We start from the raw sequence: 17,102 nt of genomic DNA on the forward strand, positions 1-17,102 counted from the left end.
AAGGATTTTGCTTCCCCAAGTTCAAAAGAGCATATAACCATGTGACTTTTCACAATGCTCTTCACACTCACTGTTTATCCAAATTCTTGTTCCATTTATACATGAGTCTCTCCCATTAGCTAAAATTGTATCCTGACCATCTCCTAAAACTGGATGACAAGAATTCTCTCAGTTCCTCCACTAATCAGTATCCTGAACATCATTAAACATGTAATGTCAATTAAAAACTGTTTTGCTTGACAAATGCCATTTTTAACTTTGTAAACTCTTAATACTTTGTACTGTCTGATCTATAGTTTTGTTCATTTTATTGCTTTTAATCATCTGATTTTATATAACTTTTTTAGACAATTGACAAGAATTCTTCAAACTATTTAGTTAGCTTGTTTCATTATTGTAGTCATCTTTACTATAATAAAACTCTGTAGTTTAAATTCCCTTGCAGTTTTCCTAGGACCTCACTTGTTAAAAGTTATAAAAGAGTGGAAATATTTTTAAAACATATCTTTGGCAGAAGTGACAGCATGGAGCATGTATCTTGTTGTTTGGTAGTTTTTTTTTTCCTTATTCTACTATCTTACTGTCAGCTATGAATAACAACTTCCATGTATATATGTAACACCATTAAGAGACAGACCTCCTCTAAGTTCAGTATGTCACTGGAAAACATGGATAGGGGGGTGTAAATTATTGTTTTCAAATATGAGGAGAGATGTTGTATAAAAGAGTGAAAGCTTACCATAAGGAACACTTTCTAACAAGCTATCATTCAATGCATGAAAATAAGATATTATATTCTCACTGGAGGTATTTAAACAGAATTTGAATGACCATTTATCAAGGAATTAAATTATAGAAATGATTAGGAAGGTAAACTAGATGAGCTCCAAAGTCTTTCCCAACCCTAAAATTCCCTGGTAGGATACAACACTTTAAAAGTTTTTCTAATCATGCACTACAGAATGAATGAACATAGATTAGCACATACAATGGTAACAATTTTAAAGACAAACTGGATGAATATTAGTACAAAAAGACAAAGAAACACAAGATACTTTATGTTCAGTTAGGCACACCTTTTCAAAATATTTGATTTCATACTCCAGGATTATTCCGTTGGGACGATCTGGCTCTTGCCAAGACAAAGAGATGCTATTTTTGGCAATCTTTCCTTTTTTCACATTAGTGACAGGAGAAGGTGCTGCAAAAAAGAACAAATAAATAGAAATTATGATTAGTATATCACTGCTTTTCCAATATAATACCCATGTCTAAGTAGGATTATATGACCTGATGTAATGTTTACATGTTATCTATTGTGTAATGTTTATGCATTTACATATACATGTATATATATGGATTTTAAAAATTCCACATCAATATCTCTCAATTCTTTCATTATACCTCATATTATTTATACCATCTTCATGAAATTCAATGTTATGAAAGTAATTAAATTAAATAGAGAAATCAATTAAATTAAGTAGAAGTTTTCTAAAAATATATATCTGAAGTAAGACCTTCAGTTGAAAAAACTATAAACACTATCCACGATAATAGAAATATAGTGCTAGGGAAAAAAAAAAAAAACCTTGGCAATAATCATAACTAACTGCCAATTTTATGGAGTAGTAAAACAAGGCATGGGGTATTGAGTTGATATTTCCAAGGTCACAGAAGAATTAAATGGAACATACTATGCCAAAAGATAATGGCCTATGTTGTCTCATTCTCCAACATTTTTGGGCAGTTCTCAAGTATTTGTAAAGTTAATCATTATGGATCTTTGCTTTTTTCTATTTAGGAAATTGAAAGAAAACACAGACATATAGAGATAGTTATATGCATATATTTTTCTAAATATCTTGTTCATTGCTATTAGGCTCATAAAACACAAAACAACATTTTCACCATATGTTAGTACTTGTATAGAGTTGTCATTGTAATTGTATTACAAATTACAAGATTTATTTGTTCATTTGTCTACAGTATTCACTTTTCCCCCATTTTTCAGTTTCCTGACAGTTATAAGAGACAACAAAAGACAATTTTAATGGAACTTCAGGTGCTAAATCTCAATATTATTTCGGTTTTGTATTTGTACAAGGATAAATGATTGCATGTGTTATAAGCAGAAATAAACTATATAGCCTGCCTTTTGTGCTGAACTTACAAATTATTGCTAAGGAATTTTTGAGGATATAAATTTTCTCCACCAATGCAAATTGTTAATTCTTCTTTGAGTTACATACATACCCTCAGTGCCCTGAGAGCATGGATAAGTTCAGGGTTTCGCTCAAGGTCATACAGAAAACATGTTAGACAGATAAGTGGCATAGTGGGTAAAAGTGCTTAACGAAGGAAGGCTCCAGAGACCCTAAGTAAAAAACCTACTGCAGAAATTACTAGTTATGTGATCTGGAGCAAGATATTTAAAATCTATAAATGCTAATTTCCTCTTGTGAAAACAAGGATAACAGTGGCATCTATTTTGCAAAGTTCTTGTAAAGATCAGATAAAATAACATCTATGTTGATTTAAACATGTTAGCAATTTCTGTTACTATCATCAGAGACAGAATTTGAATCTAGGTCTTCCTGACTTCAAGGTTGCTCATTTATCTATAATAGTTTACTGACTCAATGCCTATATCTCCATAATGTCAAACAACCATGTAAATGTTGAAATAATTAGTCATTTTGTTTACAAACATTTGAATTTTTATATCATATGGACATTCAAATATTTGGATATTAGTCAGAATACTTGGCCTTGTATTCCATATAAGTGACTCTGGCCATGTCTATAGTACTCATGGTGGACAGCCAGTTCTATTGCCAAAGAAGAAGTGAGTACAAGAGGTGACAGCAAAGATGTCACCAAAGAGTCCTATGACCTGCATATAACAAATACTTAATTCATGTTTGGTAAATTGGCTTGACTTTTACCAAAAAATGAAGTGGGATGGTCACATCACAAGAGTAGGAGATAACAGATGGGCTGCTCATATCTTCCACTAGTAAACCTGTAATATGAAGCGATCTAGAGGAAGGCCACTAGGATATTGGTGGATCTGATCATTTAAGGAAGGATATGAACAGTACAACATTGATCGGCATGAAGGGACTGTGATCTGAATCACTAGAGGCAATTCCCTTGTATTATATTGTAATAAATCCATTGTTCTAAGTGCTATTAATTGATTATGGGATTAAAAATCATGTTGCAAGGGTACTGAAACATTTTACACATGTTTTATAATTTTTATTAGAGATTATTGATCTTTAGGAATAAAGCATTCACTTTTCAGTCTATTCTGGTTTGGCGATATAAAACATGCTGAGTAGCTTTTTGTCATAAACAATGGCATATATTTCACATATAGATAAACTAGCTACACTGGTAAAATGAAACAAAAACTGCCTGAGCACCAGAGGTTCTATACATTAAAATAGTGGCTTTAGAAAAATGTTGTTTGCTTTGCTATTTTGAAGAATGTGACCAAATTCCTACTCCTGTAAGTTGCACTTAGCAGTGCAAGACCACTGATAATTTGTTCGAGGCAGAAAGAACCCCATACTAAATTCTCTTTTTTATACCAAGCATTAGGAAGATATGGCAGTATAGGAAGGTAAATTATCTACCACTTATCTCATCTTCCAGTTGCTTTTACAGAATAACAACTTGCTAACTATAATATGATGAAAGAAAAATTAACAATGGGAAGTAAAAAAAAACAACATTCTATTGACCATGACTTAAAATATGAAGCATCCAATACAGTAAATCAGGCAGGTAAATTTTATATATCAGTACATTTTCTCAGCTGCATGATTGATTTTGGCCAATATACACTTCACAAGAATGCACATTTTCATTTGAAAACTTGGGCAGAGAACAACATATGTGATTCTTTTTCTTCTCTCAAGAGGTTCCTTAAATGATTTCATAATAAAATATGTAGATGAATATACTTTACTCCAATATAATTTTTGTTAAGTTCACATGTTACATTGGATATTAATTTTCTAACTTTGGACATTATGAAAATACATTGAAAATATCTGTGCAACATTATGAAAAAAGTCTACGTGTACACATAAGATTATATATGTATACATAAATATATTTCCACATGTGTATATTTGTGTGTTAAGCACAAAGTGAAGTCGTGGGATGTTAACAATAAATTAAAAGGAACCTCAGAGGCTATTTGATTCAAATCTCTGATTTTACAGAAGAAATAATTGATGTTTTTACATACATAGTTGAAGGTTACAAAGGCATATTTCAAAGGCAGAATTTGAACCCATATCTTTTCACTTGAGACCTAATACTCATTCCACTGTATCCTTTCCATGTTAATACATAGTGGGATTTTTAAAGTAACTTCTTTGTTGGCTATAAACAAGTTAAAATTTCAAATGGGCAGGGTTCATTTTAAATACATTTCAAAAAGCACAGTTCATCAGTTTTAGGTTTCTTAAATTTTATTTAAGATGTGGTATCTAAGTGAATATCATCTCATGGGATATTCAATCACTAATCATGGATGATTTACTTTTTCTTACCCATGAACATCTGTACCTAGGCAATAAACCCTTTAGAATCTTTGTTGCTTCAAAGGATATAATGTCACTAGTGTTAAAAGTCCCTGGCCAGAATACTAGCTAAATGCCATTTCTATTAGCAAGCCAGCTTTTGGAGCAATGTCCTCAAACCAGCCCCAAGATGGTGATAACTGTAGAAAGCTGATGAAAGTCTGGACACTGACAACCGCTAGAAACATAATGACTGTGCACAAATTGTGAAAAGCAGCAATACTTGATTACTGCAAATTATTCTCCAGGTCCATTGTGCATTCAAATAACAGTAACCAGATATGGTAGTGCCAAGGAACATATTCCTTTTTTCTTACCTTATTTATCTCACAATCCCTCTTAGTCATGTCCTGTCTACATTAGCATTCATTAAATAAGTTGTATTTATGTAGGTTTTAACATATAAGAGATAATCTTGAATTGGAACATTTCTAACCACAATGACTTAACTAAATTATCATGAACTATTAAAAATATTACTTTTTCTGCTGAAGAACAATTAATTACCATACTGCAAAAACAAGTAATGAAGACAACAAACAAATTAGTTTTCTCCAACCCCTGATTTCCAGCCAAAAGGGATGTGGAAATAATCCAAATTATGATGTTCTCTGCTGGAAATGGTCTGTGAGTTCCATTTAGCAGGCCAGATATTATATGTGCTTCTCTTTCAGGCCAGTGGGTCAGAGTTCCTCATAAGTGCTACTCACTGATCTTTTGGGTTCACTAAAAATGGTATCACATGGCCATTGTTAAGAAAAAAAAATTGTAACATAAGTAATAAGAAAGAAAGAATTTGCATATGTTTCATGAGCATATTGACTACCTAAGCATACAGATCGAAAGAGACTGGCTTTTTCCCAAGGACTGACTACCTTAATGAATTTAATCCAGAGACAGCATTTTACATAAAATAGATACAAATATGGCATCATAGTTACTCTTGATTAAAACTTAGAAAGGTATTTCAGAAATTATCACAATAGCAATGAGGGCTACTTGGTTAAGAATTGGCAGAGACTATGAGTAGCAATGCAACAATCCAGGACAATTCTGAAGGACTTATGAGAAAGAACATTACCTACATTCAGAGGGATACCTGTGGGAGTAGAAACACAAAAGAAAAATAACTGCTTGATCACATGGGTCAATGGGAATATGATAGGGGTTATAAACCCTAAATGATCACCTTAGTGCCAATATCAATGGAAATCTGTCTTGACCAATGACACATGTAAAACCCAGTAGAACTGTGCATCAACTATAGGAGGGGGTTCAGGAAGGGGAGGAAAAGAGCGTGATTTTTGTAATACTTGAAAAATACTCTAAATTAATCAATTAAATAAAAATTTTTAAAAAATAGATAAAATGACCATTAGGAAAATAGGGGAAAAAAGGAATTGGCTGAGGGTCCTACATGATAAGTGTAAGGGGTTCAATAAATGGCATTAAGGCATGATTTTGTCTTTAAAGTTCTTGTGAGGAGGAGTGAAGATGGTGGCCTAGAAGGAGCAGAAGTTCAGACCTCTGAATACTCTTCCTTACTGATCACAAATTGAATGCTTCTAAGGGACTAAAAATCAAACCTAACAAGAAGACAGAGCCAAGGAACCCTCCTGCTGGACTCAACTCAAAAGATACGCCCACCAAAAACCTGAATCCGAGAACACTCAGATTTAAGGGGAAGGCAGAAGGAAGGTCCCGAGACCGATCCCCCCACCTAGAGCACTGGGCCCCCAGCGGCAGCGGGAACCTCTGGGTGGGCAAAGTCTCTGGTCTGGAGGGTGTACCTTGTGGGCAGGGCAGTGCCAAGCCCAGAGCGTCAAGCACAGATGGCAGAGAAGGAGCTGGAGAGGGAGCTGGCAGCCTAGTCAGAACCTTAGAGAGGTTCCATAATGCTCCAGCATTCCAGGAGGTTTTGGCCTCAGAGCACACCAAGCCCAACCCAGCTGAACTTAATCCCATCAAAATTCTTCAGAAATCAGAGAAGCCTGGGATGCAACACCAGTCCCTCAAGGAATGCTGGACTTTAATTAAGTCAAAAGCCTCCAGAAGACAGGGAAGGGCAAACTCCAACACTCCTCCCCCAGAGACTACACTGAGAGATCTGAAAAAGCTCCCAAAGAGGAGATTGACAGAAAGCCCCCAAAACAAAAAAATGATAGGTGCAAGAGAACAGACAAATATTGGGAGCAAAGAAGGGGTAAATATGAACAAACAACAGAAAAAGAAGAAAGAAATTACAAGTAACAGCTTCTGCATAGGCAACAAACCGAGAATAAACAATATATAGGAGGACTCAAGTAATAATACAGAAATGCCAGAAAATTGGACACAGGCTTTAGAAGAACTCAAAATGCAATTCAAAACACAATTAAGAGAGGCTGAACACAATTGGGACAAGAATTTAAAAACTAAGATAAGTCATCTGGAAACAAAAAATAGTGTCTTGAAAGCCAAAATCAACAAGCTTGAAAATGAGGAAAAGGAGATGAAAGATGAGGGAAAGAAAATGAAAGATGAGGCAAAGGAGATGAGAGATGAGGTAAAGAGAATGAAAGATGACCTCCAAAGAAAATCAGACCATAGGAGGTGGAGGACCAAAAAGCCTGGGATGAAATCCAGTCTTTAAGAGTAAGAATACAACAACTAGAATCAAGTGACCTCACAAGGCAGAAGGACACTATAAAACAAAACCAAAAGAATGAAAAAAATGAGGAAAATATGAAGCATCTCATTCAAAAAACAGAGGATTTAGAAAATTGTTCAAGGAGAGACAAGTTAAGAATCACTGGTCTACCAGAAGACAATGACAAAAGAAAAAGCCTGGACATAATAATACTACAGGAAATTATTCAGGAAAACTGCCCTGATATTCTGGAAAAAGAGGGAAAAGTGGAAATTGAAAGAATCCACAGATCACCTCCTGTTCTTAATCCCCAACTGATGACACCCAGAAATGTCATAACCAAACTCAAGAACTATCAGACCAAAGAAAATATATTATAAGCTGCCAAGAAAAAGTAATTCAGATACCATGGAACCACAGTGAGAATAACACAGGATCTGGCTGCATCAACTATGTATTAGGGCATAAAAACATTGTAAACAAGTGCAAAAGAGAAGAAATAATAAATGCAAACTTCTCAGATCACAATGCAATGAAAATAATAATTAATAAGGGTAAATGGAGAGGCAAATTAAAATTTTATTGGAAATTAAACAATACAATTCTCCAACACTTGTTAGTTAAAGAACAAATCATAGAAACAATTAATAACTTCATTGAAGGAAATGACAATGATGAGACATCCTTTCAAAACCTATGGGATGCAGCCAAAGCAGTCCTCACAGGGAAATTTATATTTGTGAGGTCACATATTAGCAAATTAAGAAGGGCAGAGGTCAATGCATTGTGTATGCAAATTAAGAAGCTAGAAAGTGAACAAATTAAAAATCCTCAGATGAAGACTAAATTAGAGATCCTAAAAATCAAAGGAGAAATTAATAAAATTGAAAGTCAAAGAGCTATTGATTTAATAAATAAGACTAGAAGCTGGTACTTCGAAAAAATAAAATAGACACAGTAATGCTCAGTCTAATTTAAAAAAGGAAAGAAGGAAATAAAATTGATAGTATCCAAGATGAAAAGGGAGACCTCACCTCTGATGAAGAGGAAATTAAGGTAATCATTAAAAGCTATTATGCCCAATTACATGGCAACAAATATAGCAATATAGGAGATATGGATGAATACTAAAAAAATATAAACTGCCTAGACTAACAAAGAAAGAAATAAATTACCTAAACAACCCCATATCAGAAAAAGAAATTGAAAAAGCCATCAAAAAACTTCATGAGAAAAAATCCCCAGGTCCACACAGATTCACAAATGAATTCTATTGAACATTGAAAGAACAACTAATTCCAATATTATACAAACTATTTGACAGAATAAGCAGAGAAGGAGTTCAACCAAATTCATTTTACAACACAAACATGGTACGGATCCCAAAGCCAGTCAGGTCAGAAACAGAGAAAGAAAACTGTAGACCAATCTCCTTAATGAATATATATGCAAAAATCTTAAATAGGATACTAGCAAAGAGACTCCAGGAAGTCACCACAAAGGTTATTCACTATGACCAGGTAGGATTCATACCAGGAATGAAAGGATGGTTCAATATTAGGAAAACCATCAGCATAATTGACCATATTAATAAGCAAACTGACAAAAATCACATGATTATCTCAATATATGCAGGGAAAGCCTTTGATAAAATACAACACTTGTTCCTATTGAAAACTTCAATAAAAAGTATAGGAATAGAAGGACCTTTCCTAAAAATAATACAATATATATCTAAAACCATCAGCAAACATCATCTGCAATGGGAATAAACTAGAAGCGTTCCCAGTAAGATCAGGAGTGAAACAAGGATGCCCATTATCACCTCTATTATTCAAAATTGTACTAGAAACACTAGCAGTAGCAATTGGAGAGGAAAAAGAAATTGAAGGTATTAAAATTAGCAATGAGGAGACTAAGCTATCACTCTTTGCAGATGATATGATGGTTTACTTAAAGAATTCTAGAGAATCAACCAAAAAACTAGTTGAAACAATCAACAATTTTAGCAAAGTTACAGGATACAAAATAAACCCGCATAAGTCATCTGCATTTCTATATATCTCCAACCCATTTCAGCAGCAAGAATTAGAAAGAGAAATCCCATTTACAATCACTATAGACAATATAAAGTACTTAAGAATCTATCTGCCAAGAAAAACACAGGAACTATATGAACACAACTACAAAACACTCTCTACACAATTAAACTAGATCTAAACAATTGGAAAAACATTCATTGCTCATGGGTGGGGCCAGATAACATAATAAAAATGACAATTCTACCCAAATTAATTTACTTATTTAGTGCCATACCCATTGAACTACCAAAAAACTTTTTTACTGAATTAGAAAAACCATAACAAAGTTCATTTGGAAGAACAAAAGATCAACGATATCCAGAGAAATCATGTAAAAAAATGCAAAGGAAGGAGGACTTGCAATCCCAGAACTCAAACTATATTATAAAGCAGTGTTTTTCAAAACAATTTGGTACTAGCTAACAAGCAGAAAGGAGGATCAGTGGAATAGACATGGGGTAAGTGACCTCAGCAAGACAGTCTATGATAATCCCAAAGATCCCAGTTTGTGAGACCAAAACCCAGTATTTGATAAAAAAAAAAAAAAAACTGCTGGGAAAATTGGAAGACAGTATTGGAGAGATTAAGTTTGGATCAACATTTCACACCCTACACCAAAATAAACTCAGAATGGGTGAATGACCTGAATATAAAGAAGGAAACTATAAACAAATTCGGTGAATATAGAGTAGTATACTTGTCAGATTGTTGAAAAGGAAAGACTTTAAAACCAAGCTAGAGCTAGAAAAAAATCACGAAATGTAAAATCAATAATTTTGATTACATCAAATTAAAAAGGTTTTGTACAAACAAAACTAATGCATCTAAAATTAGAAGAGAAGCAACAAATTGGGAAACAATCTTCATTACAAAAACCTCTGACAAAGTTCTAATTACTCAAATTTATAAAGAGCTTTTACAAAAAATCAGGCCATTCTTCAATTGATAAATGGGCAAGGGACATGAATAGGCAATTTTCAGTTAAAGACATCAAAACTATTAATAAGCCCATGAAAAAGTGTTCTAAATCTCTTATAATCAGAGAAATGTAAATCAAAAAAACTCTGAGGTATCACCTCACACTTAGCTGATTGGCTAACATGACAACAAAGGAAAGTAGTGAATACTGGGGGGGATGTGGCAAAGTCAGGACATTAATTCATTGTTGGTGGAGCTGTGAATTGATCCAACCATTCTGGAGGGCAATTTGGAACTATGTTCAAAAGGCAATAAAAGATTGTCTGCCCTTTGATCCAGCTATAGCATTGCTGGGTTTGTACCCCAAAGAGATAATAAGGAAGAAGACATGCAAACATATTTATAGCTGTGCTCTTTGTGATGGCAAAAAAAGTGGAAAATGAGGGGATGCCCTTCAATTGGGGAATAGCTGAACAAATTGTGGTATATGATGGTGATGGAATACTATTGTGCTAAAAGGAATAATAATGTGGAGGAATTCCATGGGTACTGGAACAATCTCCAGGAATTGATGCAGAGTGAGAGGAGCAAAACCAGGAAAACATTGTACACAGAGACTGATACACTGTAGTACAATTGAAGGTAATGGACTTCTCCATTAGTGGCAATGCAATGATCCTGAACAACCTAGAGGAATCTATGAGAAAAACCACTATCCACATCCAGAGAAAACACTGTGGGAGTAAAAACACCAAAGAAAAACAACTGCTTGAATACATGGGTTGAAGGGATGTGGTTGAGTATGTAGACTCTAAATGAACATCCTAGTGTAAACAACAACATGGAAATATGTTCTGATCGAGGACACAAGTAATACCCAATGAAATTGCGCATTGGCTGTGGAAAGGGTGGATGGAGGGGATTGAGGGAAATAATGTGATTATTGTAACCAAGGAATAATGTTCTAAATTGACTAAATAAACTAATTCAAATGGGAAAAAATAATGTCCTTGCTTCCACTATAGAATAGCAGTAATTATGCACTCTCCATACTCCTTTTCAATCTCATTACACTTTTGCAAATAAAATGATATTCTTTTGAAGAAGAATTTTGCCCTGTGATTTCATCAACATGGAAAACTACAAGACTGTAAACTCTTTCCCTTGATGAAGATTTGCAGTTTGTCTGTTACTTATAGTATTCAAAAACTGACTGAGAGGAGCATTTATTGAAAAAAATACAAATAACCAGGTAAATATGAGCAAGGATAAAAGACAATCCTGATTATTGCAATTTCCAAGGTTTTATTGGTGATGTGTACAATTTGCTTTCTTTCAGAGGTGATAGTTTCAAGATTAAATGGCTGACCATTATCAATGTGGGAATATATTTTGCTTGAAAATTGATATGTTAATAAATTTCATTTTTCTTTTAATTTTTCCAGTGACAACAGAATCTTGAGAGGAAAATTCTTAGCAATAATGATGATATTTTTATTTATAATTTAATTTTCAAATGGGCAGAACAGGCATGCCAGATAATTGAAAAAAAAACAGAATTGTGTGGGATATCTTAATAGAAATAATATTTCAAAGTCTTCACACTGGTAGGAGCTCCTACCTTCAAGATCCACCCTTTCTCTTCAATTGTATATAGCATTTCTTATAGACAGTGACTGGCATTACATGGAAAAATTATTTTAAAGTTAGCATTGTTGGACTCAAATCTTAGATTGTGACCTTACTAATTATATGATCATGGGAAAGTTATGCAACCACACTGAGGTTCAATTTTCTTAGTCTATGGGGATATTTTTGTATATGTTCACATAATTGTAAGAAAAACTTTTAAACACATAATAAATGATATCTATTGAATTCAGAAATGTAGACAGTATAAATAATTTGCCACAATAAAAAACAAATGTGAAAAAAATCAATATTTCTGAAAAACAGAGGCTCTTCTCCATACCAACTAGATATATATGGGAATTCAAGGTCAATGCTTTTTAACATATTAAAGCATTGTGAAAATCCTGAATGGTGGTGAATGTACTATTGCCTCATAAAATAATTAGGAGCAATAGAAGAAAATACAAGTGATAAAAAAAAAAAAACTTGGGTAGAAATCCAATTACATAAAGTCCTCAAAGCAATGTTAAAATTTAAATGAGAAGACAATAGATTAAAAATGGAAAAGATGTTAAAAGGTTTTTATACCACACTCCTGTCTATCAGTGATCCATTTGTACTTAAATATAATATTTCATGATGTATGTTATGGGAAAGTGGAAATGTCATTCCAAAAAAATTGGAAGAGCAGTTACAGTAGACCTACCACATACAGAGGTATTCTCTGTTGAAATTAGCACCATGTTGAGGTGTCTACAGAATGTATTATCAAAGTTTCATGAGAAAGTAAAGATACCAAAGAACTGGAAAAATATCTCAGATCATATTCTCATTAAGAAAAGTTCTGGATAGCACTATTAACTACAGATCAATATTCCTACCTTCTGTCTCTGCAAAAATATATATAAAGAAAATTTACATAACAAAGCACTTATCAAAATGTTTATAGTGAGAGGTTAGAACAGACAAAATTTCAAATGTATATGTATATGTGTATATATAGTCACAATTGATCAAATGTTGTAGACAAGATCCCACTATAAATATTTTGTATGCATATATTATACATAATATATATAATTATATATTTATATGCAAACACGTACATATACATTTATACATTTTTAGTATGATATTTAATATGAATGGCTCTCATTTGCACAAAATCTACATTCTTTTCTGAATGCATGTCAAAATTATATAAGTTTTTAGAAGATTTAATTTAGGAATTAGCTACTATTTTCCAGAAGATAGACTCAATGCCTATTGCACACATTTAGTGCTGGAATAAATCTTAGATATTACCTAGTCCCATAACTTTCTTTTATAGATAAAGAAGGTAAAGCCTGAGAGTTTCATTGGATTTTCCTGTAGTCAGATAAGAGAAGGTCAAGAAGAATAAAAAAAAAATTCAAGTCTATGGCAAATGAGAATAGGTTGAAGGTCAGAGGAATAATGAAAGCAAGATATTTTCTCTAATTCCTTCAAAGTATCATCATATGAGAAAGGCAGGGTTTTTTTTTTTTTTGCCAATCTAGTTGAGTCTACTCTCAATTTTCTCAAGCTTACTGATGTCCAGATACAGACTGATAAAAGCAGGATATTTAATGATTATTACCTCCTTAGTCTTCAAATGTATTTCTTTACAGATAATATCCAACTACCAAATTTAAAAAGTCATTCTCTATTATATAATACTACAGAAATTTTTGTTACAGGCACAACAGTTAATTTGTGTGTGTGTGTGTGTGTGTGTGTGTGAGAGAGAGAGAGAGAGAGAGAGAGAGAGAGAGAGAGAGAGAGAGAGAGAGAGAGAGAGAGAGAGGGAGAGAGAGAGAGAGAGGGAGAGAGAGAGAGATGGGGAACTTTTGTTTCTGTATTTCTAAGTGGCAATCACCCTACTTAAAAAATAGTGAAGGACCTGAAATGGGCAGATATTTTTCCCTGTTTTTTTAAATTCTATTTTGTAGCATATTCAGTTCAGTCACAGGGAGCTTGATCCCTCAATTTTAACCATTTTGATAATCACATGTCAAAACACTTGTCTGTATTCCTTAATAGTAATTAAATGTATAAGAAAAAGTGGCATTTTAGACCATCTAGTTATATCACATCATTTTATAGATGAAGAAATTGAGACTTTAATTTATAAACTATATCTCTCAAAGTGCTTAATGGGAGTTCCTTCAGAGGGGCAAACCATCTCAATTTGTTTAGTCCTTCATGTCTCCCCACAGATCTTCAATATTAATATTCAAAATTCAAGAGATTTCTTGTAAGTCTTTTACCATTGCATGGATACCAGTTCAGCACCAGAGTTTCCTGTCAGGTTACCTTTATTTCCTAACCATTACAACTCATACCATCTATTCTTCCATGAATACAAGTAAAATGCAACATATTCCCAATAATGCATCTCTTCACCAACAACATATTTCTAACCTTACTCCTTTTGAATTTGCTTATCTCTTCTGTAGTAATAGACAATACAATAATATCTGGAGTAACAATTATAATAATTATGATAATAATAACGAGTAGTAGAAGAAGAAGAATCAAAATAGATATGTAATCAATGTCAAAATGCCTGCTGCGAGGGCCAACAAGCACCAGATCTAGCAACAATGCAATCATGGGTAAATTCTGGAGCTAGGCCAAAAGTACAGCCAGGTAGTAAAAGGTGATTAGAACAAGGGTGCTTGTGCTTTATTAAGGTTTACCCTAGCTACATATGAAAATGAATCAGGAAATGAATGTGGTATAAATGAAAATGAGTTGAGGATAAATAAAATTGAGTGTAATGAAAATGATGTATATGGTGATACAAATGAATTAATTAATTCAAAAGATAATATAATTAGTGTAAATAAGTGTACAGAGAATGAACATTGTAATATAAATTTAATAGAAAATCCTAATGAATGTAAAATAAGAGAAGTAACAGAAGAATATAAACTGAATAATAATAATGAAATTCTAAATGATTCCTATGGAATAGGATAGAAAAGAACAATGCAGATGAAGAGGAGAATTCAGGAATTAATGGACATTGTTAAAAGAATGAAAATTTATAAATTTAAAAACTGGGAAATTTGCAAATGAGAGTATTACTGGATAAATGGACTAATAAATTAATACTTTGGGGTAATGTATTATAGCACAAAATAACAACACTCATTCACACACAAATACAAATATATTTACTACTATGGAATTACAGAAGAATTCTTCAAGCCAAAGGAGATGAGAATAGAAGGAAAAATCTGAAATAGTACTAAGTATATATTGCATGCAACAGTAACATAACACTAACATAACATTAACACTGACATTACACTAGCAAAACAACATAACATAGCAAAAGTAACAACATAACATAATATAAACACAAAACAAAATTTTATGTACACAGCTCACATATATCTATTGTTACGTGTATTTGCATAAGTGAGTTTAATGTTTGGTTTGATTTTCAGTGTAAAACTTATGCAATGTTGTGTTTATTTTAATCTTCAAAAACTTTTTATCTAAGTTAGATGCTAATGCACTGTAATAGTAGTACAGTGTTCTGTATTAGCTGATAAGAGTATTTTGAGTTTGATGTTTGCATGGAATTTATGTTCATCTTTTGCTTGATGTTATTTGCTTGTTTTGCTTCTGCTTCTGTTTCACATTTGTATTTGTTCATTTTTGAATTCCTTTTCCTTGTTAATTCCCTAGAATAGGTTAGTATTAGTTAGGTTAAGATAGTTGAGTATACATTTTTTGTTATTTTGGGTAGATATCTTAGTTTAGGTAATTAGTAAGTATTTTAGGTTATGCACAATGCCAAAATAGTGTTTTCAACACCATTTGGGCTTGGTACAAAGTGGGGAATGTAGTAAGCAAAATAAGATTGCAAAATGGGTCGGCAAAATGAATTGCATTTGATTGACAGGGACATGTGACAGAGAATCACATGGGAGCCTGGGTCAAGATTCTAAAGTCCCAACTGAAAAACAAAACAAAACAGACAACTGGGAGAAGCTTTGGGAGTTAGCTGAGATTTCCATCTTTATGCAAGATTTTTGGCCTTTTTGTGAGATACCAGCTTGAGAGGAGAAAAAAATCTGCTTTCACTGGCTGCTGGCAGCTGGACAGAAGACCAAAGAAGAACCATCCCTTCTCTGCTGGACCTACTTTGGGTTTTACCTCTGGGATCTTGGCTCACTTACTTGACTCTGGTTTGTGAGGTTCTGTTTGGGGGGAACTTAACTTATTTAGCCTAGATAAGATAGGCATTAGGATTGTATTAAAGGAATTTAGGTTTGGGGATAAGTTTAAGAACTTTTCCTACTCCTTTGTTACCCTCCTTCCTCTTCCTTTCCACATCAATAAACTTAAAATATTTAGAGGTTTCCTTCTTGTCTATTTCCCTTAAACAATCGAATAATAACACATCTGAGTAATTTGTAGATACAAATGGGCTATACTATCATTCTGCCTTGGATGGATATACATGAAGTCAAGGACAAACTGATAGTAGAAAAAAATTTGTTTGGTCACTATACTTTAATTTTTGTCACTATTAATAAATACATATACAGGAAATAGATCTTGATCAATGACACATGTAAAATCCAGTGGAATTGTACATTGGCTATTGGAGGGGGTTAGGGGGAACAGAGGGAAAGAACACAAATCTTTGTAACCATGGAAACATATTTTAAATTAATTAATAAAATAAAATTTTCCAAACTAAAAGAAACATAAATAAATATACTCATGTATATATAGAGACATATGCAAACACCAATGTATTCCCACATACAAACACACATATACATGCATATCACAAAGTGGAAAATGTGATAGAAGCATTGAAATGGAAAGGAGAGGTTTAATGTAAATAAAATTGACTTAAATATTTCTTACATAATCCATACTTTATAACCTCACATAAATGGGTTTCTATGGTCCATATTATTTGGATGACAGGAAAGTACATAATCATAAATTATAATTTGTAACTATCATAGAGCACAAATATACAATAACAAATTATAATTATAAAACATTTATAATTATAAAATTTATTCACTTTTGTAAAGAAATTAAAAAAAAAAAACTTCACAATCATTATATCTTAAAGGCCTATAATTGAAGTCTTTGATATGATCTCTGTGAATTTGAAAAAAAAAAATTACACTGAAAATGCTTTTAGAGGTCACTACTTCTATAGTAATAATATTCTTTTAATAA

General features: G+C 32.9%; 1 protein-coding gene across 6 annotated transcripts in view; it reads right to left on the reverse strand.

Moving 5' to 3' along the window:
• Positions 1–17,102, reverse strand: part of EPHA5 (EPH receptor A5) — a 507,554-nt gene that overhangs the window by 123,463 nt on the left and 366,989 nt on the right. For all 6 annotated transcript variants that reach the window (XM_007496389.2, XM_056802682.1, XM_056802681.1 and 3 more), the window contains one exon: positions 1,077–1,201. In XM_007496389.2, coding sequence (XP_007496451.1) covers positions 1,077–1,201 — 125 coding nt within the window. The remainder of the gene's footprint in view (positions 1–1,076; positions 1,202–17,102) is intronic.

Source organism: Monodelphis domestica, chromosome 6 (genome assembly GCF_027887165.1).
Source record: "Monodelphis domestica isolate mMonDom1 chromosome 6, mMonDom1.pri, whole genome shotgun sequence".
Lineage (NCBI taxonomy): Eukaryota > Metazoa > Chordata > Mammalia > Didelphimorphia > Didelphidae > Monodelphis > Monodelphis domestica.